This window comes from Calonectris borealis, chromosome 4 (genome assembly GCF_964195595.1).
Source record: "Calonectris borealis chromosome 4, bCalBor7.hap1.2, whole genome shotgun sequence".
Lineage (NCBI taxonomy): Eukaryota > Metazoa > Chordata > Aves > Procellariiformes > Procellariidae > Calonectris > Calonectris borealis.
This window is the reverse complement of record NC_134315.1, coordinates 78444564-78472074: the sequence shown is the minus strand read 5'-3', so window position 1 is coordinate 78472074 and position 27511 is coordinate 78444564. Positions and strand designations below refer to the sequence as shown.

The window sequence follows — 27511 nt, the reverse complement described above, 5'->3', positions numbered from 1 at the left end:
AAAACAAAGAAGTAGAGGCAAGAAGCGTATGTAGTGGAAGGAAGAAGGGCGTTCTTGGGAAGGTGCCACTTGTTAGGATGCCGACATCTAGAGGACGGCAAGAGGATCCTCTGACTTTTTTAATCCAAGAATCCATTGCCTGGTTTTATAGGAGGTGTGAATATGAGCCATTGAGTTTTTTGATTTGTCCTAATACTGCACCTCTTTTCTTCCATTTTTGTAGGTGTAATGGCATTCTTACTGCAATTGCTGCCAAAAACATCAAAAGTGACTGTCATGTTGGAAGAACTGTGATTCTGCTTCATGTGAAATGGGACTCAACTGCTATAGAAAATAGAGTACTAAGAGAGATGTATAGTCTTCAGTGTGCTTTTCTGAAGCGCTATGTGATTATCTATACAAAAGTTACAAAAGGTCATGGTAGTTTTTTTTTGTTTTTTGTTTTTTTTTTTTTTTCATCTATCCCCAAATGAAAAATGTCACTCCTTTGAAAATACGGGTTGAGGCTTCAAAATTTAAGAAGCGTTCGCTGCCTTTCCGCTTTTTAAACCTAGACTTCGACTATGTTGCCGGAATCATGGAGGAACCCTGTTACGTTGAGAAGTTCTAGTTGATAATGCACAGGGCAGTGGTAATGCAGAAATGGTACGTAGTAGAAATTTGGATCGAATTTCAGGTGGAGATTCTCAGCTTGAATCTTTCAGCACTTAAAATTTAGTGCATTTGTCTGTGAAATAAAACATTGTAGCATATCTCACGCTATTTAATGACCGTAATTTCAGGAGGCTCATTTAGAAAGTGGATATGCATATGGGTAGTGTGAGTATGGAGTGCAACATGCAGGTGAGATGTTTTAACAAGAGGATAGAGACAGGTTCTTTCATCTCACAGGCTACATTTTCCGAAGATAAAATCACCATTTTGAATCCTAGCCAGTACCATGACAGGTGGAGGCTAGCCTGACTGTTCATGGTGTACTGGATTGCAAGTTTTCTCTGTAGCTGTGTTCATGAGCATTATTAAATAAAAACATTTCAGAGTCTTGCGATACTCTCCATGTTGCAAATACACCACAACTGAAATTATGTTGGTATGCAGGGACCACAGGGAGTGGCTGTTCCCGTGGCTTCACAACCAAATGTGAGACAAGAAACAAGAGAACGACCAAAGGCTTCTGATTCAGGTAATGTAGGTAGCTCTAGTACAATGAAAGTTTTTTGTGTTGGGGTTTTTCTTTCCTCATTTCTTTTACGCCAAATGGCTATCTTTGACCTAAGCACCAAGAAAACCATGTCTAGAATTTTGTTTCATTTCAAATACTTCTTATTCCAAATGCGAGGTTGTCTTCCCATGCTAAAACTGATCTCCCAGGATCTCACAAACTTAATGGACAAAGTCTGTGTGATTGAGACAGATTTCTCTTACAGTGCGAGAAGCAATAGCAATTTTGACCCCATTTCCTATCTTTTTAATAAAAAAAGTTAGTCAGGATGAATACAGAATACCTTTTGTGGTTTGGGTTATAATTTCATTATTAACAAATGTGATTCATATGTAGAACGTAGGGGTTTCCCCCTATGGTATATGGTATATCCTTGCTTGTGGTAATTCAGGGTTTTTCCTCTCCTGCCTGTCTAGTTGGGTATATAGTCTAATTCTTCCTGTTCTCCTAGATGACTGTATATTTCTTTCTTCCTTTCTGTCCAATCCTGATGGGTTTTTGTAGGATTACCTTGTGTGGTGAAGTATGACCTGAAGCAGGGATGTGGTTTAGAGACTCCCATGTTGTCATTCTAGCTATGACACTGCCTCCCCCGTTACCTGGGGAAGTTGCTGACTCCTGCTTTAATCTTCCTCATGAGTAAATGAGAGTGAAATTTCACCACTACATTTTGCAGGAACTTTGTGCCTGCTTCTGAATAATCCAGTCCTAATCCTGATCTCACAGAAACCAAAAGTGCTTTGCGTTGATGATTTACTTCATTTTGATGTACAGTTTTGGAGCACTTATCTTATAAATATCTCCTGATTTTGCCCCTAGGTTTTTTCCCAATGGAATTGGTGATGAAATAATGCACTTTGGCTTAATGATAGTAGTAAGGGTGACACATAGTTCTGAAAAAATACACTCCTTATCTCTGCAGGATATGTCCCTTCATTCCCAAAGTAATTTTACTACTTTATTACATTTAACTCCTGGATTGCCATAGTAAAAATGGATTTTAGACACCAGCATCTAAGATGTGGTTGATTATCCTGGTTGCACTACCTTACTGCTTTAGCAACTAGGCAGTGATCTTCCAGGGTAATGTGCAGAAGTTTGCATAATCCTATAAATGATTTTTTAAAGTAGGAATCAGGGATGTATCAAGGTCCAAGGTCAAATTCTAGTTCATAGCCCAAAAGGAAGGGAGGGTATGTAATATTTTAATAAAGACTGTTGTAATGTATAAGGCGTGAAAAAAAAGAGCATTGTATCTCAGAACAGTTTTTACAGTGACATCTCATATTTGAAATTACTTTACTGCTTTTACCATAAGGGTTGGAGATTTGAAGGTCTGTTGTTGATCTCTGCCTCTCTCCCCATGGCTTTCTCTTGCAGTCGTTACGTTTCTGCTTGAAAGCTAGTAGCATCAAGTCTGCACTATCTTTTTCAAGGAAATGCCCTGAGCCTTGCAGGGAAGGTGGAGAGAAAAAGGTGGGCTTTTTAACTTGGCTATGAAACCTCTTTCTGAGCAGCATTATCTTGAGAGTGAGGCAGTTTTTGACTACCAGGAGTACTTGCATAATTTTACATATATGCAGAATAACTCTGTGCTGAGCGTGCTGCAAGTTTCTTGTGTGTGCTGAAGCCACTCATACTGTACCTGTCAGCTAATTGTATATATCCATCTTCAGACCATCAGAAGGCTTTTTCAAACTGAGAACTTAGTACCTCATCCAGGGACTGTTGGCTAGAGATGCACTGCTGCTGCCTTCCCAACCTGGGTCTTGCGTTAATGACATTGCTTTCAGAGCATTTTCTATTATATAGCTAAATGATTTTTCCCTAGCACTGGTTTCTTTATCCATGTGAAATTTTACAAGTGGTTATTGCTTTTGTGGCAATGAGTAGTTCACTCATGGCTATTAAACGGTTTTTCATGAACTGTTACATGGGAGAGTCCATTTAGTCATAGCTTAAAAACCAAAAAAACCTACAAGAGTCCAAAGGTCAGATCATAGTCCTAGCAAGCAAAATTATGCGCTTTTCTTGCAAGGTGCTGTTTGTCAAGTCCTGTTGATTCAATGAGAGCTGACATTATACACAGGGATTGTGTAATTGATTGCTTCTATCTGTTGTACGTATGGTTAGTGCGTAGGGAAGGAAAGGGGAAATCCCTTCGTTAAATGTCTCTGCAGGACTTAATTCTCCAGTTACTGCCTGAAGTATAATGCAGGCTGGTATCTATGAAAATCTATACATTTAGATTCTACATTCAGAGAAACTGGAGGAATATTTTATGAGACATTGTATATTTTATGTTGTATCTCATAGAGCAGTATTACTACTGTGCCTCCAAAAATCTTAGCTATACATGTCTAAACAAAAATGTCAAAAGGTTCCATTTAAATGCCTAAGAAAAAGACAAGAGTGAAACCAAGATCTGGGGGAGACAAATTTCCGATGTTAAACAGGAAGCATAAATATGCAACAGAAATGTTAGCAAAAGCATCATTAATAGATGCTATAGATGTACACATGTTAATTTTCCTACTCATTTTTCCCCAAGAATTATTATTTTATTTATGGAGAACTTAAAATAACCTAAGCCATCTACTTTAATATTAAAACTGGAAATTACAGAAGTGAAAAGAATTAATCTTTTTGCGTGTTTACCAAACACATAATGGTGGAAGGAAGATCAACCAGTGCTGTAGCCATGTAGTTTAGCCGCTGCTAAAAAAGGAGTTGTGTTTACTCTTTGCCAAGTTCAACACTAATATTATCTGATGTTCGTGTTGTACAGGTAGCTTCTTGCAGCTTCTTATTCTTGATGTTCTGTAATAATACCCAACTCTTGAATAGCAGTGTTAATTGGTACATCTTAACACATTTTACAAAGAAAATTAGTGGTGGTTTACCTGTTTTCCATGTGTAGCATTTGAGAGACAGAAGTGAAATGAGTTTCTGAAATGCCAGCAGCAAAATCAGTAAGATGGCAGCAGTCTCTGAGGTTGACTATGTTGCTATATCTGTGAAGTGCTATTTTGTCATTTATATGGAAGCAAATGAGTTTTTACAAATAGCAAGCTGTTGGGAAATATATTTAAGAGAATTCACTTTTCAACTGGCGACTTTTATGGAGAGGAATGTCAGTTAGTTTTAATATTGAGTGAATGAAATTGGAACAACATGGCCATAGGCACATGGGAATTTGGAATGGGGAGATTTGGTACTATAGTTAAAACAGAAAGGTCAGGACATCTGGATTTTTTTGCCAGTTTTGCCATTTGAGTTGCTGTGTAACCTAATACAGCTAATGTGAACTGTGTGAGTTGTACGTGGAATGGGGATGATAATTCTTTTCAACAGGTAGGTTCTGGGAGGAAAATTTAAAGTTATTCAAGTGAACAAGGCTTCTACTCACTATAGCTGAATTTACCTCATATTTCTATTATATGACCCTGGTCTTGATAGTTCAGCTATTTATAGGTAGTTATAGCTACCTATAAGTTGTTTGGCTTGAAAAGCTGAATAGAGTTCATCTGTTATAAAAACATAGTTGCTGCATGAAGTGTATATGCAATTTCTTGGTCCTGATGGATGACTAATACCTTTGGGATGTCCGTGCTGATCTGCATTTGAAAGGGCAAGCAAGAATGGGTTTGCTACTTTCAAAAATAAGGCCAGTACGAAGTGTTGTATTATTTCATGATTATATTATATTAATGGATTCATTTTACCTTATCTGGGTGACGACTTTTGGAAAAAGAAAGGAGACACACATGGTTGTGAGATTTTTAACAGTGTTTTTTTTAAAAAAAAATATTCTTCATGTTTAAATTTGCATTATTTTTAAGTAGTATTTTTAAGTAGCCTATAATATAAAACTAAACCTTTTCAGCTCCTAAAGATTTTTACTTTTTTTTTTTTTTTTAAAGATTTCTTTCCAGTTCCCCTCTCCCAGAAATGGTTTAGCACCAGTAAAAAGTTGTATTCAACTTTTTTGGAGGCCGTGGGTTTAAAAATAATCTATTCATATGCTACTTGTGCTATTCCTTGAGCTTGACTGAGATGCAGATGAGAACATGAGCCAGCCCTGGCTGCAGAGGAGAGCAGACTCAGGCAGGTCATGGGGTGTAGTACTGAAGGGTTGAGAGGGAACAACTGAGACTGGCGCAAGAGCAGCGGGGAAAAAAGACTTGGAGGGGTGGCTGTAGGGTGCTGGGGGACAGAATGAGGCAGGAGGCGACTGGCTCCAAGAAAGGTGAGAGGTTGTGGCTGAGGCCGCCTGAGGGTGTGGGGAGGGTGGTGGATGTAGCTGGGCAGAAGGGCTCGGGCTCTGGCATGAGGGGTCTGGGTGTGAAGACTGAAATACTGATTGGCTGTGGCAACTCCTAGGAGATGATGGGGAGATGAAGTGGATTGTCATTATTCAATGAATGTGGCCATTCTCAGAAAATAACAGAATTAAAGCCCTTGTAGCATGTCTGCACAAGAAAGAAGTTGGCAATTAGTAATGTTTGATTTCTTTTCTTTTTCATGTTAATAATCTTTTAATATTCCTATGCAATTCATTGTTTGCACAATAACATGGAATGCCTAAAATGTTGAGGAAGTAGAGAGTACTAATATTAAGCATTTTAAAACATACTAAAATATACTTTGGGTAACTGTCATTGTACCTGTGCTTAGGAGCTCACAGACCAATTCCTTTGCATACACACAAGCAGTGACTGACAATAAAAATAGGTTGCCCCTTTCTTGTCATTATATACACACAAAGGTCCAAATATTCATTTTAAATCTATGTTTGTCTGGACATTCTCTGCAAATCAATAGAAGCAGAGAGGAAAAAAAAAACACAGCAAGATCAAGCTCATTGGATTTGGGAGAACTCCAGATACACCATGCAGTGCAGTGAAAATGAAAAGCATTTCTCTTGCTGCTATAGACAAAGGGGTGCGTGGGGCCTCTTGCGCTGCAGTGTTTGTGAGAATCCTGAATTCTAAGTAGAAGTGAAAGGACTTTTACTTGTGTTCAGAAACTAAGCTGATGTTTTTTTCCATCCAGAAAATGATTGAAAGATTGTAAAGAGAAAACAACAAAAGAAAAAATCAGAGTAAGAAAATGAGTAGGCCTTGACTCAATGTTTTATTATATTTAAAAAGTACAGGTACATTAGTCATATTCTCTGAAGGATTTCTTGTAAAGGAGCTTTGCTTTTTGTAAGCTTTTCCTGTGATTATTTTTTTTAATAAAAGTATTTTTTAAATTAAGTGAATTGGTACTTTGGAAATTGATAATTATGGAAATTGAAATTATCTGCTCCTGACTTTCAGGGACACTAAACGGTAAGAGCACCGTGCAGAGAGCTGTGCAGAGGAAGCCATTTCTGCTAAGGCTGAGCCGGTGTGTGGTTCTCAGCAAACCCCAGGAGATGATACAGTACCTATTGTGGGGCACCATCTGCTGGTGCCTCCTCATTTGGCTGCTGCATATGGGTATATGTCATACACAAGGTGTAGTCTGTATGTTCTCTTATGGCATTTAGCACCTGCAGTTCTCATTGGGGTCAGATCCATCTGCTTTCAGTGAAGGTGATTGACATTGCCTCTGGTCTTGTATAATCATGTCCCATGACTGCTCCACAGCAAAGAAGTAATGGCCTCTGCGTTCATTTCAGTCTACTAATACATTGTGCCAATAATGTTTTAATATTTTTTAAGTGAATTTACAGGAGAGAGGAACAGAAGAATTGACTCCAGTGCTCCCAGATGAGGAAAAACGTGGTGGTATCAGAGCCAGTAGACTTCTCCATGCGATGTGTAACAGGTTTTGACATACTGGCATCTCCAAAAGGCAAGAGGAGGTATGCGTAAGACTATAGGCTGCTACGAGACAGTTACAGTACTTACGCTGTGATGCACCTGCCAACTCATGAATCTGCTGCTCTTTCCTCTCTTGTGCTAAAGGGCCGGATATTGTAGGAGGTTGGAAGACTGGAGACAGTAGTCTGGAAATCCATTTGAGAGAGCTAGACAGTCAGACAGTTACATGAAGAAATTGCCTGCAGCTGAGAGTGGAAGAAGTAAATGGAAACAGAAGAACCACCATGAGGCAGATGTGAGGAGGGCAGTTTAAAGGAACAGTGTAAAGGTGACTGCCATTGAGACTTCACGGGGCTGCTTTAGCTGAATTGGAAAGTCAGCAAAGGGTCCCTGCGAAGCCAAGGGTGCAGCGCACTTGTAGCACTTCAGCCTGAGACTGTACGATACAGCATGTTTCATTAACCATTGGACACTTCCCAAATACCTGTGTCCTTGCTGTGATCCCCTGCTGAGGGGTTACTTGCTAAGCTTTGTCCTGCAAAGTGTCACTTTATCTTAGCAGTTTATTGCCTGGTTAGACTTTTAACCATAGTGATACAGATACAGGCAGAATAAAAAATCATTGCTGCCTGAGGCCGGAATTATAATGAGATTGTAGTACCAGGCAGGGAAGTTTGAAATTGTGAACTTGAAATCCCAAGTCATAAAACTTTTGCTTTCTTGCTTCATATCAGCATACAGGAGTCAAGAAACATACACTGCATTTATACCAGGATACCAGTCTGTCGAGCCTGTCTGTATTTACTAAAATCTAAGAAACGCCTGAACCTAAGAACTTTTATGTTCTGAACGCTGCAGTCATGGCTGTTGACAGAAACAAGCTACCCTCTGGCAGTGAGACGTTTTACCTTTTTTTCATTGGGAGGTAAACTGCTGCAGTCTTCAGGCTAGAGACATGGACGGGAGCAGTTGCCATCAGGTAAGCCTCCCTTTACTGAACTGTACGTTACAAAGAAGCAGTTGATGTAGCATAGTTTGTTCTGATGCCTCTACTGAATGCAGGGTCTTTGGATATGACCTTTTCCTGGTAGAAGCATCCAAGACCCATGTCTTGGTTACTCCCAGAGATAATGACGTTGATCATTTTGGAATAGTCTTTCCAGAGGCTTTAGCTATCAGTATTAAAGTGGCCTTACCAGCAGAGAACTAGCTGTTTATAGAAATGACTACATATTGCTAATTTTTGAGACTCCGTGATTTGAGCTCACTGTGACAATGGCAAATAACTTATGTGAAAGGTGAAGATTTATGGCAAGACAACAGTCCTTCTCCCCTTGCTACCTCCAAAGGAACACATCACATCATGCTGGTGAGGTGCTGTTCCTTTAACTGCCAAGGCAGGAGATATGCCACCAGCACAGCTCCCTCAGGCTACTCAGCCTCCTCTCTTAGTCTGCCGAGACCAAAAGTGGTGTCTGATTGCATGTGTTTATTGATGCTGCCTCTGTGGAGAATGCAATTAATGGAAGCAGCAGCAGCAATCCCACCGGATTATTTTCTGAGCCTGCCTCACTGAGTGCTTGACACACTGGTAATGAGGAGGTGATAAGAGCATCATCTCCATCCGGAGTCTCCTTTGGCTTGCTCGGGGCCACCTCCTCTGTTAATTTCTAGGGCAGAAACGAGTGTTGCTGCAAGAGGTAAGCCTAAGCAGCATTCTCTTGCCAGGTGAAATTAGCCAGTTTATTGTACTTCTAACACCAGTGACTAAGACTTGCTTTTTTGAGAGACGTTGACAGTGGTGCTTCTGTTTTGCCAGTGAGGACCTCTTCTCTCCATTTAAATCTTGCACGACAAGGTAGGAATTAAAAGCCGTACAGTGCAAAATAAGGGATACGTATAGAGTAACAGAGAAGCTGGTTCCATGTTCGTTATGTTGCAAAGCAGCTACAATTTATTAAGTCTGTGTAAATAATAATAAAAAAGTGGGCCACATCTGGTATGATTTTGGATATCAAAAGTCTGAGATCTAATCACTGTCTGACTCCTTTTAAGGTCATGTGCTAGAACCCATCAACGTGACCAATTTTTAGCTGTTTATTTGTATCCATTAACTTGGGTGTGGTGAAAAGGGGAATTTGGACTGCAAAAACTCAATAATGTCAAAAGGATGCAAAAAATAAAGTTGGTAATCAGCACCGAATTGCTGTTTCTGCAACCGTTGTTGCAATAGGATTCAGAGTGTAGAATTGAAGCTGTTCTAAAAATTCCCCTGTAAAAATACTTCAGTTTATCCCTATAAAATCTCACATCCCCAGACAGCGAGCTCAGAGAGAGAGAGCTCAAAAACATCTATTAGAAATAATTGTAAAAATATGAATGTAACCTTTTTGCACTAAGTATTAAACTAAAAAAGCAGGTTACTGTATAATACTATTTGTAGAATGTGTGGTCCTGGTGACAGTGCTTAAAGGAGAAATGCTGGTTTTGAAATGACATTGGCTACACAATGAGTAAAACTCTGCCAACTTCAGCAATCTAATGTTAAACATCAAGTTTATTTTTCACTGTATAGTGTGGACTGTTTTTTTTCTGTTTATTTAGCAGTGTAGTTCTATCACTTTGGGATGCTCTGACTAGTCCAGTACTACCTGTTGGACAGGCAGTAAAAGAGTATGCCTATGACAAGTGAAATATGGCACATTCACATTAATTTTTTAATTGTCCATCTCTAGGGTTAATAGGATCGGGGCATGTGTATGCTGCATGTATGTGAACTGTGCGATGGTAGCTGGTCACATATGTCTGGATAATTTTTTATATATAAGCAACGTTCAAATAGAGCAACAGAAAGAACCACAATTTTAATCTTCGTTTATGATGACAATTATAAAATATTATGTTACAAATATATGGAGCTAACGATTTGTCTTAAACTTACGGAGTTTAAAATATGTTTATCGTATATTTTAAAGCATAAATCATCATTCCTTTAACTTAAAAACTGAGCATGAATTATCCAAAGTCATGTGACCGCTGATATCTGACTGTTGATGCAGAGCAATTTCACTGAAGTGAATTAGTTGTGTTGGTGCTTTGTCTTGGTGGAAAATAAGGAGATCTGTGGGGGCTGGGAAAACACCTTGGGTGCTTTTGATTGTAAAATGGGTTATTGATGGATCAGTACTCATACAGAAACTTTCATAGAGGGAGAAGTTTTAAATGAGATTATTATCCATTTTTGTTCTTCCATTGACTTTTCAGCCTGCGGTTTCTTTTATTCCATAAAGGGATTTACTGTTTGCTGTATACCTCTGCTGCTCTTCATCTGACCTTCATCACTGTGCTGCCCACTGAATTTTACGTAAAGGCTAAATCAGACATATGCGTCAGACTGGGAAATTTGCCAGAGAATTGTCTCAAACACTGAGATAAATCTTATGAGAACCAGATAGAACTAGCTAGAAAATATTTCCTCATCTCACAGAAGTGTCATTTTTTCAATTTTGACTTTTTTCCCCTGTGTCACACTGAAATGATGTTGAAAACTTTCAAGTATGTTAATAAAAAACACTTGAGAGAGACTGATCGATAGCAGTCAGTGGCCTGTTGAGTAGGCACCTCCTCTGGTAGCTTGGTGGAGCACGTCCAAATGGAGAATCCAAATCCAGCAGAGCACGGGTTGGACCCCAACTCCAGCAGTCGCTTTCCTGGCGAATGCCCGTCCCACAAACCTGCTGTCTGCTCTGCTCTTGTGCACATGCTCTTGTTTTTAATAGAAATTCCATCCTGGACCTGAGAAATGGTTTTTGTTTAAAGTTTTGTCATACTGTTTCAGTGAAAGTTGCAAAGAAAAGTTTCAGTTTCAACAAACTGTTACTCTCCAGTGGAAAAACATTTCACTGAAAAATTCCCAGCCCAGTCTACTTCTGAGTTTGCCTTGTACAACATCTTTTTAAGGAAAGTCTTATGATGCAGAACATTCATGCTTAAGGAGGACATGTTTTAAAGGCAGTTATTGGTGAGATTCTTGTCTGTGTTTGTGCTGAGTGCTGCAGCGAGCAGCCCAACCTGGTGTAGGTGCCATGGGTGTCGGAGCGGGTCAGTGATCTCACCACAATGTAGCTCCTTGAGCTGACCGGGCTCATCTTTCTCCTGATGCTTGATTCTTGTTCCATCCTCTGGCTGCTTCTGCTGTTGTGCTAGTTCATGTTGTTGTGCAAGTTCATGTGGTGGTGCAGTGCATGGGTCTAGGTCAAAGAACTGACCCAGATCAAATAGAACTTGCCTCCTTGCCCTCCCCCAAACAACACCCTACGCAAAAAAATGCAGGAGTTAGGGGCTTGTCGGGGGCAGAAGTGGGAATGGTTTAAGCCAGCCCTGCCCCAGTGAAACACAGGTGGAAAAGGAGCTTGAGGCAATAGGTACCCAGTACTTTGTTCTTCAGTGCCATAAAAAATTCTTACTGCCAAGTCAGGTTGTTACCTGGTGTTTGTTCAGCTCTTTGTAGGGCCATGGTGTAAACCAGAATATGGAAAGAATTGGGGGAAAAAAAAAAAAGAAAGAACACACCACCACCACCCCCCCAGTATTTTTTGCCAGAGGGGTCCAAGGCTGTTTTTAACCTGAATCATTTCAGGTTTGAAAAGCAGTTGCAGTTACACTTGCCCAGCTAAGACAACAGTGAAGGGTTAGGATTGAGTGAGTCGAAAGAGTGGATGAGGATGGGGAAAGGAGCAAGAATTTCTGAAGCTAATCTCACAAAACTTCATCATGTACCTTTGTCGAAAAATATTAGGGGGGGAGCAGAGTGTAGCAGCTGTCTAACAGAACAGGGGACACCTGAAGAGACTGAGAGTTCAAGCAAAAATGATGTGCCCACCAAGAAGGGAGGCAGTAAGCCGATAAGGAATGCTCGGAAGTATCGTTCAGCTGCAGATTAGGTTAGCATTTCAGAAATGGGCCGGGTGCTCCACGGCCAGGAGAGCAGCAGCACTCCGTGCCATGGGAAGGGTGGCCACTGCAGCACCGAGCCCCTGTTTAGAAGGCAGGTTTAGTGACGACTCCGAGGGAGCCTTGCTAACCACTGAGCCCTCCCACGTCTTCCTGCCCCATCGGCTCCCTGCTCTGGGCTGACTCTGGGCCAGCTGTTTCCTTGCAAAAATTAGCCCTTTCTTTGTGCTGGCACTCATAATTGCTATCAGAGAGAAATTGTGTTAGAAACTGTTAGAAAGGAAGTGTAAATTCTTCCAGGGATAGCAAAAAGCCTGTAAATTTTTCTGCTTGTTATTTGTGATTAATATGTATATTTGTTTTCAAGTGATACTTTTAATGATACAGCGTGACATTGATGTTTCTGAGCTTTCACCAGTAGATTCCAAAATATGAATGGCTTTTGCCATTTTGTGATTAACAGGCTGTATTTAGCTGAGAAGCTAGCAATGATGTGGATTCTTCCTTGCTGTTAGTATCCCAACAGCAAAGGTTTTATGTACTGGCAACGCGCTGTTTTCAACCTTTTATAAAAGCAGAGTGCAGTGGCAACTGGGAATAATTCTAGTGTTTTGCTGAGTATTAAAGGACCTGTGACATAAGGTGGCACAGGATTTGCCAATGCTTTGTCCTGTATGGTGTTAAAAGCTGGGGCGGGGCCGGGAGGAGGAGAGGGAGAAGATCTGTTTTCTTTTCTCAGTTGCCTGCTGCCCTCTTGTGCTATGATCTGGTCTTTACATCGGTGTGTTTACTTGCCATCCATAAAAGCAGTCAATAGGCTTGGAGTTGCTTCTCGATTTGATGAAATGCTGGATTTCGTGTGCCAACCTCACACGTTTTTCTGTATTTCACTCCCTGCAGATACTGCCTTCTGTTCAGCCCCTGTCTTAATACAGACTGTCTCTGGCCCCTTTTTCATTCATTGTCTCTACATTTGTTTTAAGGTTTTAACAAAGGATGGAGAGAGCTGCTCTGTCACAGCATTAAAGCATTTGTTTGATCTGTTGTGATAAGCTTGATATGAAACGTATGGTAACTTCCGTTATGTCTGGTTTGTGAGGGGTCCCCTCACTTCTGTGGCTTAAGAATGAAAATCTTTGATTTCCTTGTTGTAAGGATGTTCTGCCGTGCATGATCCTTTGATATTCGGCCTAGAGAGGCTGCCATGAATTCATGAGCCGTATTTTTTCTTGTGTGAATTTACACCGGTTGATAAACAGTAGTTGTGATGAATAAGCAGTTTGATGCTAATGTCTAGTGGCCCTTATAAAGTTATGTTCAACTGTTTTTCCATTTTAATGGAATTGTACAGCTGATGTTTATGCACCATGTAAATGTCTGAAAATCCTTGAAAACAGAAAGGAAATTGGAGGAAGCGTTACAGAAGGAGGAAAGTGAATTGGAGTTGGAGAACAAATGCGGGAAATTAGGAGAATGGGAAAAAGAAAGATGGAGAATCAAGGATGGGCCTGGAGAGGGGACAGGAAACAGTAGAGAGAGAGGTTTAAGAATAAGGTCATCTTCAAAAGGTGAAAAGAGATAAAAATGAGAAAGCTCTTTACAAAGAAACTAAAAGGGGCAGGAGAAATCTTGATAAGTTTTTGGACAGTTAATGAAGGGGAACACGAACACAGCATCTGTTTGTACAGCCTCTTCCAAAGGGAAAGGAGAAGCTAAAGAGGCTAACTGGCGTGGTAAGGGAGGCTATTGACATCCTTCAGTAAACTGGTGATGTATTCAAATGAAGAAAATAGGATGATAAACTGGCAGATACAGTGTAAAAAAAAATGAATAAATGAAAGATGGGCTAAAAAAGAGTTTGAGGTAACATCTAGCAAAAAATAATACTAAATCTTCTTTTAAACGTAGGAGCAAGAAATGCTCCAAGAGTGTTTGTAAGATGATGATCAACTATGAAAGGACTGATGAAAGAGGATAAGACTATAAAAAGGCAAGCTAATTAATTATTTGTGAAAAAGAAACTAAAAAGTTCAGTTTGGAATAAAGTGAGAATGTTGGCAACTTTCTTCATGAGGAAAAGGTCAAAAGATCTCTCAGGAACTTAAGTGGCTAAAAAAACGGTCTGTGGAAAAAGTTTTAAAACAAACAGTAGCAGGCCACTGACAGTATTTGTCCAGGAGTTCTGAAATAGCTGAATTGCTAAGTGGGGTATGTAACCTTTCACTCTAAACTTCCACAATAACTGAGAACTGGGCGGCAATGAATGGGAAGCTGACGTTTTAAAGAGATTCCACAGGGAGTCTAGGAAACTGTGAGAGCCAGTAGACATTACGAGGAAAAAAAAATGAATTAGTGGGTACCTGAGTAAATGTAATCTGCTCAAGAAGAGTCACTGTGGCTTTTGGAAAGAAAAATCCTGCCTTACAAAGTATATTGGAAATCTTTGAAAGGATTAACAGTCATATGGATAAAGGTGATTTGGCTTCCATAGTCATGTGGATTTCCAAAACTGACAAAGTCCCTCCCTGAAGGATAATAACTAGGCATCAGTAGACTTAAAAGGAGGGTCATTGCGTGGGAAACTAATTGGTTGAAAGATAACAAAAAGAAGACGGAACTGATTGTAATGCAGTTCTTTTAATAGAGATTACCTTGGGAAAGCTTGCTGATGGTAGGGCAGTGAGGACAAGGGCAGAGCATAGGAAGTTCTGGAAAAACCTTGCAAGACTGACTGGGCAAAAGAATAGTGAAATTCAGTTTTGATAGAGGTGAAGTCACATCTATGTGTCTGTGCAGCGGAAATCCTAACTTTACATGTAAAACAGCGGGCTGCAAGCTGGACAGAACCACACATGAATGACACTTTCAGGTAACCTGATACTTGCACAAAATTATCAACTCGTGGCTCAAAAGGAGCAGTCAGAAAGCAAGTTAACTGTTAGGAATTAAGAACAGAGAACAGAAAACATCACTATGCTACTGTATTTGAGCAAGCAATCACAGAGAAGGTTGCTGGACATAAAGACGGCAAGATGCCTAACGGCAGGGTATGGTGAATGTTTGGTGGTTATGTACGTTCAGAAGTAGGAATCTTACTCCCTTCTAATGACAGCGATAAGAACAGGAATTGTATTCACTGCATACCTTATCAAGTCCCTAGAGGATTGTCTTAAGTTCAATAGACAGATGATACAGAGAGATATTCTGGATGATCTCAGTAGGCTATGTACAGATAAGTTGTTATCTGTTGGCAAGTTGGTACCAGCAGCGAGTTTTGGGGACTCCCATCTGTATTCTCCTGCTACAGGATATAAATCTTTATCATACTCAGTGTTGCTTCAGAAGAAGTTTTGGAGGTATTCGTTAAAGATTATTGGTTCAGGTATTTCGTTATACCTGCGAGTGTTACTGCCCAAGGACGATGCTGCAAGTAGCTGCTATCCTTGTCAGCTCCAGTGTGAACTTCTTTACTTCTTGGGGCTACAAGCCAATGTCAGGATAAACACCAAGTGGCATGACTTGTGAGCCAGGTTTGATCCACTTCTATTCTGAAGGTGATTCTTTGGAAAAATAAGCCAGCTAATGATGTGAAATCAACATACACAAGCTAAACTGTATTAAACCCAGTGAAGATGTATCCAAAAGAGAGACCTTAACTTAGCCTCAGAACATCTGTGTATAGGTAGTATGCTTTGACCTGTGGGTATTATTCATGATTTGAGATGATTTGTCTTATCTTAATTTTAAACTAACTTTCAATTTTCTGAGTGGCTCCGTATTGCCATACTTTCAATCTTCATCCTCTCTAATTCCTTCAGAATTTTTAGCTACCATGCAAACCCTTCATCCTCTAAGTTGTTGTTGATACTTCAGTCTGTTCAAGAGTGGTGGAAAAGGTATGCAAGGAAGATGGTGAAATGATGGAGTCCTGTAATACATAAATAGGTAGAAAAGTGAGATAGAGAACAGAGAAACAAAGCTTCCATCAGAAATAAACAAATTATTTTGTATGAGTAATGTCCTGTCTTTTGGGTTCTTAACATCTCTGAAGCCTAGAAAAATAAAAGCTTCTTTGAGTAGTTTTTCAGGTGCTTTCATTCTGGGCTTTTTAAACAAACACTTCATGATGTTACAGCAGTAACACAATTGGATAAGAAAAGAATATTGGGAAGTCTTCAGCTGTGTAAGCAGAAAGGGAAAACTAAAATGGGAAGTAAAGAACTTAGTTGTTATCTCTGTAGTGTATCTCAAAGCATACTGTCATGAGAATGATTCTTTCAGCTTACCTATTTTTTATCTGGAACTGTTTTGAATTTCCATACAATTATCAACAGGTGGCAGTACAGCAATTCAGATCATTAGCTTGGACAAAGAAGATGTTTGAATAGGAAATGTTCTTTTTCACCTTTGCTACTTTTACAACGTGGATCATCAGCACAAGTGCAAAGCAAGAACACTGCAGGACAGTTTTGTTTTGTTCCCCGCCCCCACAGCTGTTGGGACAATATGCAGGGGGTGTAAAAAACCCTTTCTCTTATTGAGAGAAAGAGCATGGTATTTCTATGTAGTACAAACCAACATATTTGAGATGTTCCAGCTCTGAAAGGGAGTTCTTTTACATCTACACAGCAGTGTTAGTGCACAGATATCTAGGTCAACTTGGGCAAAATTGTGCCTAGACTTCTCAGCAGAGTTAAAACAGTTGAGTTATTCTAGCGTTAACACAATTGCCTTTGGTTTGGGAGGCTCTGTTTTCTGTGTTGCACCAGCACATATCCGAACAATGTACGACGTATCCTCTGTGCTCCAGCAAATACTTCTGAATGTACCAGAAGCCTAAAGCCTTCTGTTAAAGCTTCTGTGCAATCTCTTTCACGTTCTGTGAGGTCTGTAACATTGTAATTGGAGTTACGAGAACATGTCTAGGCAATGAACCATGTACTCAGGAAGACAAAGTAGCCTGGCCACAGGGCTTCAGGGTCTATTTTCTTCCCACACTGCAGTGTCAAGATACTTACACACTACCAGTTGCCCACAGCAGAGACATTGTTAGATCAGCCTCTAACAATATTTCTGAAATCATACTGACATATTTAACCTGTATTTATTTTTCAGTTTCCTTAGACTTTAAAAGCAAAGAAATGTCTATTCCAAATATTTTTTTTCCTGTATTTTCTAATGTGATTGTAGCTGTAGGTGGAAATACTGAGAGATGCAAGTAAATAATAAAAGCAGTGTATATGTGCAAAATTAAATACGTTATACCAGGAAGGAGAGGCTATGGTGTATTTTAGCAAATATGCACCTAGAAACACTGCATGAGCCACAGAAAGTATTCTGAACATTTTGTCTTGCATCTAAATCCTAGGTAGTTTGAACGAGTTTCATCATATTTAATAATAGGCATCAAATGTGTAGTTACCTGAGTGAGAGCTATTCCCTATGGTTTTTTCCAGTCACCTTTATTACATACCTAGTTTGGAGTGGGATGACTTGTGCCTGAGTATGTCTGCTTCTCTCCGTTGAGCGGACAGGTGGCTCAGATTTGCCTAATAGTTAACTCCGGGTGAATCCCAGCATACCTGTCTCCACTGGTTTCTTGCGTGCAAAGATAGGAGGGATTGCTTCGATTAGACCCTATCCTTTTGCTCTTCTCTCCAAACACTTTCACAGGATGATCCAGGCTCCAAATTCAGGTGTCTGCCACCACTGAATCTATTTGGGAGCCAACAGGAGGCAACTGGCCCATCCAGCTCATTGGGAGTCAGTCTGCTGGCTCTTTGTTTGAGAGGGGAGTACCTACTGGGCAGAGCAGGACTGCTTGTCTTCTAGGAGAGACATTATAGCGGCATTGTCCTGGACGTAGGAGCAGTTTATGCCTGAAGTCTCCAATGTTTTATGACACTTTCTATTTGTTTTTATTTATTTATGAAGGATTTATTTTTCTTTTTTTTTTTTTTTAAAGAAAATCAGGCCCAACAAATGCAGATGTGTGATGACAGGAAATATAATGGAAGGAGATGATATTTGAGTCAGTGTTTTCTGAACAGGTGAAAAGAGAAGGAATAGCTGTTCAACTGTTTAGTCTTTGGTTTTGTTAGAGCTTTGTGTTCGTTTGTTGGAACGAAGTCCATTTTTGTTACATTTTGGGGAAAAGGCATTTTTATAAAAGATAAACATAGCTACCCCTATAAAGTATAATAGCTAAAAATACTCATTTTTTGAGAACTTCAACGCATCCTATCAAATTGGGATGGGAAAAAGGATTGACATTTCAAAGCAAGAGAAAAGTAAAATGAGGAGAGAATAGTGAGAAACAGACTGGATAATTGTTACTTCTAGAGTTAACGTTTTCACATGTTTGACTTTATTCTGTGTAGACTCAAAACATGAAGTTAGGTAGCTGATATTTCTTCATGTCAGCCTAAAGAAATCTAGGTGATGTGATTGAACCTGCTGTGAGTTTGCCAAAAGGAATTTATTAAGCCTGAAAAGCCAATTTTTAAAAAAGATTTTCAAATGAGATGGGAACAATAAAAATTAACGACCCCTTCTTAATGGTTATATAAGAACAGGGGGGAGATAAACTTTGTATACCGTGTCCCTGATCTGATCTGGCAAAATCTGTGACAGTGTAGGCTAATAAAGAATAAAGTTCACTGAGGGGTCTTATGGGCCACTGTCAGGGTAGGAATGGTCAGAAGTTTTTAAAGAAAAGAACAAGAGAAAATCATGTTAGCTAAAATTATTTAATATCACAGGCGTATAAATAAATCAGACCACATAGTCTTTGGTATGAACATACCATTCACAGAAATGCAATAAATAATTAAATTAGATGAGTCAATTGGTATAAAAATAAAGAATCTTCTCAGGAAAAGTAAATATTATACAGAATTGTATATACCATGCTAAAACACATCTTGAAGTGCCTGCAAAGGGCACTTATGACTAAAATCATAAATATATTGTAAAACCTCCCTGGGAGGTAATGAGCTTTTGTGGCTCAGTTAACAAAACATACATTGTTTCTGCAGAGAGTGCAGTTAGTACGAAGAGAGTTCATCTTGCAAGTAGAAATAAGTCAAGATTGTACACATCTGGAATTGTAATAACTAGTCCTTCCTAGGGTCACAAGTTCCTTCTGGGGCATCTTCATTTTTTCTCCTGAGAACAGTGTCGAAGAGCAAGATGATGTCGTCTTGAAGACTGATTTCCTGTTCTTCATTTGAGATTCAAATAACACACCTTGAATAATACACTCTGACAAATAATACACCCTGAATTTCGTAACTCTGACAAATCAAAGAGTTAGCTCAAGGCCTCAGCGTCGTGTAAGTTGAAGTGTATTTGAAGTGTGCAAAGTTGCCCGCAGTGATTGCGCTGACACTGCCCTGAAGTGTGGTGTTAACTAAAATCAGCTGTGGTAATTTCATGATTAATATTCCCCATACATATCTGGACTACATTGTCCAATAAATACAGTTTTCTGCAAGATCTCAGAACAATTAACCCTCTAAGTTACATTTGTTACAGTTTCTCACTGGGTTTTTGAATCCTATGAAGGAACGTTTTGAATTAAGTTGTTCTGCAGGTACAAGAAATAGCCTCAATTTACAAATGAGTATATTATGTGTTTAAAACAACAAAAAAAACCCTTTAGCACTATGCTTGGTGTGATAAGATCCATAGTTTAAAAACAGTGGAGAAAGTCACTAAACAGAAATAGCTACATTACTTACTGTATTACATGCTGCCTCATGTACAAAACCCAGAAATTGTTCCAGAGCAGGCAGGAGTAACTGGTTAGCTTATGACAATCTGATAGGAAATTGCTTTTCTGTCATAAAATATCCATCCCAGGTACAAAAGTTACTTCTCAATGCTTTATAAGGATTACTAATAAATATGTAATGTACAATGTTTCTTTGTTAGGGCATGCTAATCACATTTCATCTGCACAACAAGAATTTTAACAGGCTCTTTTAGAATATTGATTTGAATGCACTTAGCAAATTACTGGAAAAGACATTTACAAATCAAAAAATACATACTATATTCTTTGTACAAAAATAAAGCTCTTTCCTCAAAGCTCCACACATGCAAATATTCCATGGAAGTGGATGAAAAGTGCTGTTTTATTGGTTGGCCTTCTAGGACTCACCAAAAAAAGCACTTAGTTCATGATAAAGGCATTCAATTAAATTCCTCTGTAAAAATTTAACTGTAACGTTGTGGAAACATCAGCAGGTACTCTGTGATTGCAGGACTTGCTTTAATATTTTCCCAGTTGATTTTATCCAAATCTGAAATTAAGTTTTACCCTGACTTTCTCTACTTCTGTAACTTTAAAATCCATTGCAGTCGCAGCACCAGCTTTGCATATTGCTTACCAATTGGTGATTAAGGGACTTTATGGGTAGCAAAGTCAGAGAAATGGGGATAAAAGCTGAAGAACACCATTTTAAACTTACTAGCTACATTACTTACATATAAGTGGTAGTTCATGTTTGGAATGTTAATTCTCATGCAGTAATGTGGAAGCATTGAGGTATGAGATAGAACATTACTCAGAGAAAAAGCGGTTTTTGAAACAAAAAAAAAAGATGATCTAAATCAAAATGGTCATCACCAGAAACAGGGAGAGTTCACTGTGGAAACTTGGTTCATTGTTTCCCTGAGGATCTTCCTTCCTCCTCTGACAGGTTTTTGAGGAGGTTCGTATTTCAGGACAGTGAAAATGTGGAGGCAAAAAAGCTTTTTGTATTAGTTTTCCTTTAGGCTGACATTGGTAGGAATGGAAATATTTTTAATACTACCTCATTATTTTTGGAGGTAACTAAGCTTGTCATTTTCCATCATAACACTAGATGTAGTTTTCCAGTTTCCTCTCTATGCCACATTTCTACTAAGTAGAGAGAAAATTAGATGAAAGGTTAATTTTTACTGGAAGGCTTTACACTCTCTTCCAAGATCAGTTTCCTCATGCGGGGCTAATATCTGTTTGGGGGTAAATTAACAGTTACTTCTCAGATGGAAAAGTCTAGAGGTACAGATTCATTGCAAGCAGAATATGGCGGTATATAATTAAGCTGCTAAAAACTAGTTTTAAGTGCTATGATACTTATATTTTTAAACGTTTCAATGGTTTCAATCGCCATAGTTCCACAGAAATGTTCAGGATTCAGAAGCTGTACAGGCAGGTTTCCACATAACAAGAAACTTGACAGCTTTTAAAGAAAAAATTGCAATTCAACTTAAACCGTTAAAATGAATCAAGAGTAGAGAGAAGGAATAGTGTTAGTGGTACATGAATATGGGTGTAAAATATTGTGTTCTGAGAACGAGCAATATGCATTTGAGCTGCTTCACTCTGAATAATCATCAATTACTGTTGTTGGACCTTTTGCAGTGGCTGGTCATACCAGCCAGTCTTGCCTCTGCTGATTTACCACGTTAAGTTGAGGGAGTCTAGGTGGAATTCCATCTTCTGATGTGTTTTTCCCCACAGAATCCCGTATCTCCACTTAAAACATGTGGGTTTCTCCTCTCCCTATTGAAGCCCATGGCAAATGTGCCATGGACATAGGTCAGACCCATGCCATACGTATGATTTGTAAATGTTTTTCCAGTATTTATAAGACAGTTAAATGCAGGGTAGTTTTCCATAGTTAGCTAAGATACAGTCTAAGAAATTATAAATAAAATTGTGTGTATGGTATTATAGATAAGGAAATTGGTCCAAGTAGATACCTTTTGAGGCTTCAAAGCCTGTGATAATTTTTTGTTTGTTTTCTTTAAAAAGTTTCAGACATCTCTGTATGAGATTCATTTAAGATCAAAGCAAAAATACAGGAGTAGCCATCTCATGTATTTCTAGTTTAGCAGAAGGTGATAGTTAAGTCCCTTAAGAGAACCTATTTTTGTGAAATTACAATTTAATTTTCACTGTAAGGTGAGGCTAGGATCACTTTCAAAACAGCATCCATCTTATGAATAGCCATCCAAAAAAGACTCCTTAAGAAGCTTTCACTTACCACACACACAGAGCACAGCATAGTAGCAGTGGAAGATATTTACATTTTTCATGTTGTCTTAAATAACATAGTGTCTGCTTTAAATAGTAGATTTTCAGTAGCCTTCAGCTCTGGTGTGTCCTATATTAGTCCTTGAATAACTGTAAAAACAATGCATTGTTAGAAATAGTGTAAAATAAGGATATCTGTAATTGTTTGCAAAATGTCAAAAAGCACCCAGGAGGAATCAACTCTGATTACCTGTTTGATTAGTTTTGCAAAGCTCTTCAAAAACTCTTTGGGGGTTTTTTTCTCGTAAGATTCACATGAAGACTCACACTGCTGGAAGATAAAGAAAATCATGCCACTTCTAAACAGTGCATCAGAATCATAAATAATACTTCAAGCTTTCTTACTGAAAAATCGAGAGGGTTGTAATCAAAGACTTCTACAAATGGAAAACCTGAGACACAGGCTATTTCAGAAAGGGAAAGAATATAGTAACGACACCTTTCGTTCACATGTTTTGCAATAATCCCTGTCCTTTTGTCCGGCACATCGCATGGTTGCCAAGTACATACATGCAGTTGATTGATAGGATCAGAGTTAACGCCTCTCCCAGAAGTGCAGAAAATTGGACATTTTTAATTTCCAAAGTAACGAAAGGTAGATTGGTTTTTCTAACAAGTTTGCTTTCTACAATTCCACCATTGCAGGTGGTGTCTGCTATAGAAAATAAGGAGCAGTGATCACAATTATGAGCATTGTGAGGAAATCCTACCTTTCCAGAGTTGCTGAAGGTGAATCTTTTCAAGACTTTAATGGTTTGGGTGAATGTGGAATTTACTTGGCTGTTTTCTGGTTGTAATTTCAGTGTGCCCTTCTGGAAGCAGGTCACAGCTGTGAAGAGGCATCCGTCCTAGGGCAGGAAAAGAAGGAACAGTTTTAAAACGAATGTTGCAGCATTTTTTCCTGCATGTGTTAAGTTGTGGTCCTTGTGCAAAAGTATCCAGGATATTAATTGAGAAGATTCAACTGTACTCTTTTTTTTTTTTTTTTAAAGTTAGTTTTAGATACGCAAGAGAGAGATACCTTTACTCTGCCTGTTCTTTGATAATTATTTAAGTATTTCCTCATAAAATAAATGCCTAAAATGTCCACTTGGATATTAAACATGACAGCAATTGAAAGAAAATGCTACTGAAGAGTAGATCGTGTTACATATAGTAAGTTTTCACAAGCACAGGCATGAGTATTTTTAAAAAATTACGAGTATCACTCTGGACTGTTCCTCAGTGCTACATGTGGGAATATACTTTTTTATTCCTAATTTTTGTGCCGTTTCTAATATTACCTAGTAATAATTATACTTAGAATTTATGTAGAACTGTGTATTTTCAAATACTATTGAAATGTTCTCACTTGATAGCATGGGAAATGAAGGTGATTAAGGTAGTTAGTTACCTTACTAAAGGGAAAAGAGGGACTGAGGAGGCAGGATAAGGAGCCAGGCTCCTGGCTTGAATTGTCTTACTCTGTTGCTTTAAATTCAGGTCGAGGAAAGTAAGCACCATCTGTATCTAACTTGAAAAAGAAGCCGTCTATTCTGATGATATAAATTTTCTGTTGGTGCTGCTTATCTGGAATTAAAGCAACCTGCCGTTTTCCTTTCGTGGTGCAGCTGCATATTAATTTTACTGATGCTAACAGAAAGACTACAAGCTCTCCAGAATCTCCTTTCCTGCGCAGTGGCTGTTTTTCTTCGCTGGGCGCACAACTATGGAAAATATCACCAAAACTAACCTATAGTCAACAAAGAAAGAAAAGCAGTGTTTACTGAAGCCAATTTCTAACTTGCTTTCTGTTTTCCAAAGAAGGAAACATTTAGAACTGCTGATTACGCATATTAGAAAGGCTCCAAAGCCATCATCCCTGGTTTGCATACCAACTGCTACCAAAGCTGAATCTCATCTGGTTTATTAGATGCTGCTGCAGTTTGCTGCTTTGGCAAGGACAATGCAACCTTCGTGTATGTTGCTCATAGCAAATTTTAATAGCAACATTTTATATTGGTTAGATATAACATTTTATTTGCCTTAAAAACCACACATTTATGTTTGTTTCAAGCTTCTTACCGTAACCAGTCTTGCTTACTGGAAAAAAACCACTAGTTTTTAAAGAGATCAATTTTCCAGCTGAAACTGAAAACATTTTCTGCCTCATCCGTGATGAGCTGAGAAACCAGCATTTCTCATATATGCTTTTTTTTTTTTTTTTTTTGCTGAGTTAACAGTTAGCTGTAGGCAGGCCAGCAGTCAGAGAGCCACAAGGATTGTGGGTTTTACTATGTTGTGATGGGTTAAGCACTTTGATGAAGAGGCATTAAAAAGCATAGACCACTGGTAATGTCTGAGGGGGGCTAGGCAAACGTAAAATATTCGTATCGGAGGCAATTTGCAGCCGTACTCTGCATCTGACTCAAACTGACTTTACAGATTAGCCTGAAAAGCCTTCACTTCCTGAATTAGCGATCAGCGGGGTGAGATGCTGATCCGATGTAAATCAGCATTGTGTCACTGGCTTCAGCTGCAATGTCAATCACCACCAATAGATCTTATTTCCCCTCCAGTCTTGAATCACTTCAGCCCTAAGACTACTTTTTCAGCCTCAGTATGTTTTCCCTTGATTTGATGTCCTCTGAACTTCTAAACTTCTCACCTCCTTTTTTTAAAAAAAAAAGATATTTCACTGTTGAGTGTACAAGGAAATTGTGTGGGATTGAATTGGGGCTAACACTCAGTCCACTCACAGGAACCTCAAGGAAGTCAAAACAAATAGTGATAAACCGCCAAATTCTGAATGTTATAAAAGGTAGTCTTCTTCCTGAATATTCAAGGCCAAATGTAAATCTGGCATAAGCAGGTTATCATAGATGCAATATTTTGATATTTGAAATACAGTTATATGAAAGACTTTTTATTAAATCCAGTTTCATTAGGGTGTGATTGCACCTAATCACCCCGAGTGCAGCTTTGGCACGCTGTAATTCATATCTTAGTATTTGAGCAATTCAGTAAACGTAAATTTCACCCTGCAGGATGAAAAGTTTGTTAATGTGGTTGCTGGTGATAATTACTATTAGCACACTAATATTTTTTTTAAAGTTTTTCATCAGAGGTTGAGTATGTGAATTCTCTGTCTCCTCTAGTTCTCAACAGAGGTACTTGGGACCTCCCAGAATCAGACTGTAAAGCCCTAAGCTGCAAATGAACTGTTGTCTTCCTTCCTGAGGTGACCATGGTTTTTTTGAGAAAAAAAAAAAAACTAAACTGATTAAGCGATTAGTCACTAGTTGTATTTGCTTTGTTTCGGAGGTAGTGGCAAACACTGCAGTAAAATGACAGCTAATCATCTCCTTCTTTTCACTTTGACACCACAAGTTAGAAAGAGTGTTAATGAAAAAACCCCAGCAATTAGTTAGGGTGCATTAGGTTTTCGCACTGCAGTTGTTTCTAGCAATGAGAAGGAATGTTTCTGTTTTGGTCATGCTTCTATATGTTTTTGGCAAGTAAAAAATGCACCCAACTGTAAGCCTAGGAGGAGGCTAACAAAACCTGTGTGAAACGAGGTGAGTTTTTTTCCTTTCTTCTTGTCGTTTTGCAGGAGAGTTTATAGTCCTGAGTAAATAGCTTTACACTCTGGGCGTTTTTCAAATAACTATGCGTAATGATCGTTTTTATACGTCGATCAAAATTGTTTGTTTTCTGAAATAGTTGTCAGGGCTCAAAAATCAAAATTACAGGTAAATTTAAGACAGATGATAACAGGAGAAGTATAACTTCTAATCTAATATAATATTAGATTAGCCACGGCTAGCTCTAGATCTTTGTTGCATGTTGGGGATTATCAAAAGAAAGCAGGACACATTTACCTTCTAAGCTTTTAAGACATGTTGTTACTATTATTAGCATTTAATTTCACGGTAAATCCTGCATCCTGCCACTTTCGAGTATGCACACACTTTCTGTCACTATGGTGTAATTTACTACATATACGAAGTTCCTGACCTTGGAACATGCAAAATATCAGCATTAAATAATGTATAAATAAATATCTGTATTAAAAAGGGATTCACAGGGGCCTGTACTTGTAGTTTTAACGAGATATAATCCGAAGAGAATACTTGCAGCATGCAGTTTTATCTTCCCATTGATAGCACATCCCTTGCACACAAATAGTCTCAGAGAAACCAGTGTGACTACATATGAGAGGAAGCTCTATGTAATACGGCCTTACAGTGCCACTCTTGGCATTTAGCTTCAGGGGGAGGGAAAAGGGGGTCCCTTTGGGTTCAGCTCAGCAATGCTCCCAGTGCAGCTGGAGCTCAGGGCAGCTGGAGGCACTTCTGCTCCCAAAACCTGCCTCCTCAAGAGCACTGCTGCTCGTCTGGATCTTGTATGAATCCTCACTCCTAGCACCATTTCTTGAGTAAATGGAATACATACAAATTTGAATCTGTGGGTGTGTTAGAATACACACATGAGAGCAAAATAGTGATTATGTAATTAAGATTACATAATATAAACATTTCTGCCATTTAAAAATCCAGAAATAAGGAACTTTTTTCAAAGTATTTTCTTACTCAGTCTAGCTTGCATTAAGAGTACTAGCTCAGACATGTGCAGAAGGCGGCATCTGCCATTTGTCAATGCAATAAACCCATACAAAATCAAATTGTTATAATTAGAAAGAAATATTAAAGTAGTTCTCACCACAGGGTTTTCTGGTGTATGCAGCAATTCAACATCCTACAATAAAACAAATCTAAGTTAGAAAAGTTTAACATTTGAAAGTGATGTCCCTCACAAGATCTATTCTAAGCAATACATAATGCTTGAAAACAGTTTCAATATTATGACAAATACTTTGCTTACCTTATCTTTCACTGTGGTTTCTAACAGTTTAATTGTCTTGAAAAGCTGTTTGTATTTTGCTATTTTGTGTGGAGCTGCAGTCAACGCTGTACTGGAACAGAAGAAAAGCATACAGAAAATAATCATCCTCTCCATACTGATGAGTTTTTTTTTAAAATGTGCCAGGAGCAAAGTTGTGCTATTCAAGACGAACACTTCAGTTTGAGCTGTGCTCAGGTATGCTACGTACCTACCTATATATTGCTCCTTGCTGGAGATGTAAAACCCACCCATTTCAATTTGGAAAGCTTTGTAGAATGGATTAATGAGTAACCCTTTTTTCTTTTCCACTGGCTAGGTGCATGTATGCGAGTTTGTGCGTAGGGGGCAGGGATTGATGGAGTGAACGAAAATATGCCCCATCTGCACATTGGACAGGAAAAAAAGAGAAAAGGGTGAATTCCCATTTTCACTTTGAGTCAAGAAATGAACGTAGTAAAAAGTAGGTACTTGGAAACCACAGACCTAGGTAAACAAAGATTCTGCATTTTTTTCCTGTTTCTTACAGCAACGAATCTCTCCAATCCATCTGAA

The 27511-nt window shown here is 38.8% G+C and overlaps 1 protein-coding gene and 2 long non-coding RNA genes across 5 annotated transcripts in view; 2 read left to right on the top strand and 1 right to left on the bottom strand.

The window, feature by feature from the left end:
* LOC142082238 (uncharacterized) overlaps nt 1-8008 on the top strand; it is a 31333-nt gene extending 23325 nt beyond the window's left edge. For all 3 annotated transcript variants that reach the window (XR_012673626.1, XR_012673625.1, XR_012673624.1), the window contains 4 exons: nt 224-645; nt 1099-1183; nt 6934-7076; nt 7770-8008. This is a non-coding gene — a long non-coding RNA (uncharacterized LOC142082238). The remainder of the gene's footprint in view (nt 1-223; nt 646-1098; nt 1184-6933; nt 7077-7769) is intronic.
* A 14111-nt stretch (nt 8009-22119) lies between these two features.
* On the bottom strand, nt 22120-27073 carry IL21 (interleukin 21). Its single transcript, XM_075150223.1, has 5 exons — nt 26939-27073; nt 26777-26812; nt 22786-22923; nt 22259-22346; nt 22120-22145 (listed from the first exon to the last, which is right to left on the bottom strand). Exons 1-5 carry the CDS (start codon nt 27071-27073, stop codon nt 22120-22122), a joined length of 423 nt encoding a protein of 140 aa, XP_075006324.1.
* Nucleotides 22919-27511, top strand: LOC142082239 (uncharacterized). Its single transcript, XR_012673627.1, has 3 exons — nt 22919-25632; nt 26966-27154; nt 27276-27511. It is a non-coding gene; the product is annotated as an uncharacterized LOC142082239 (long non-coding RNA).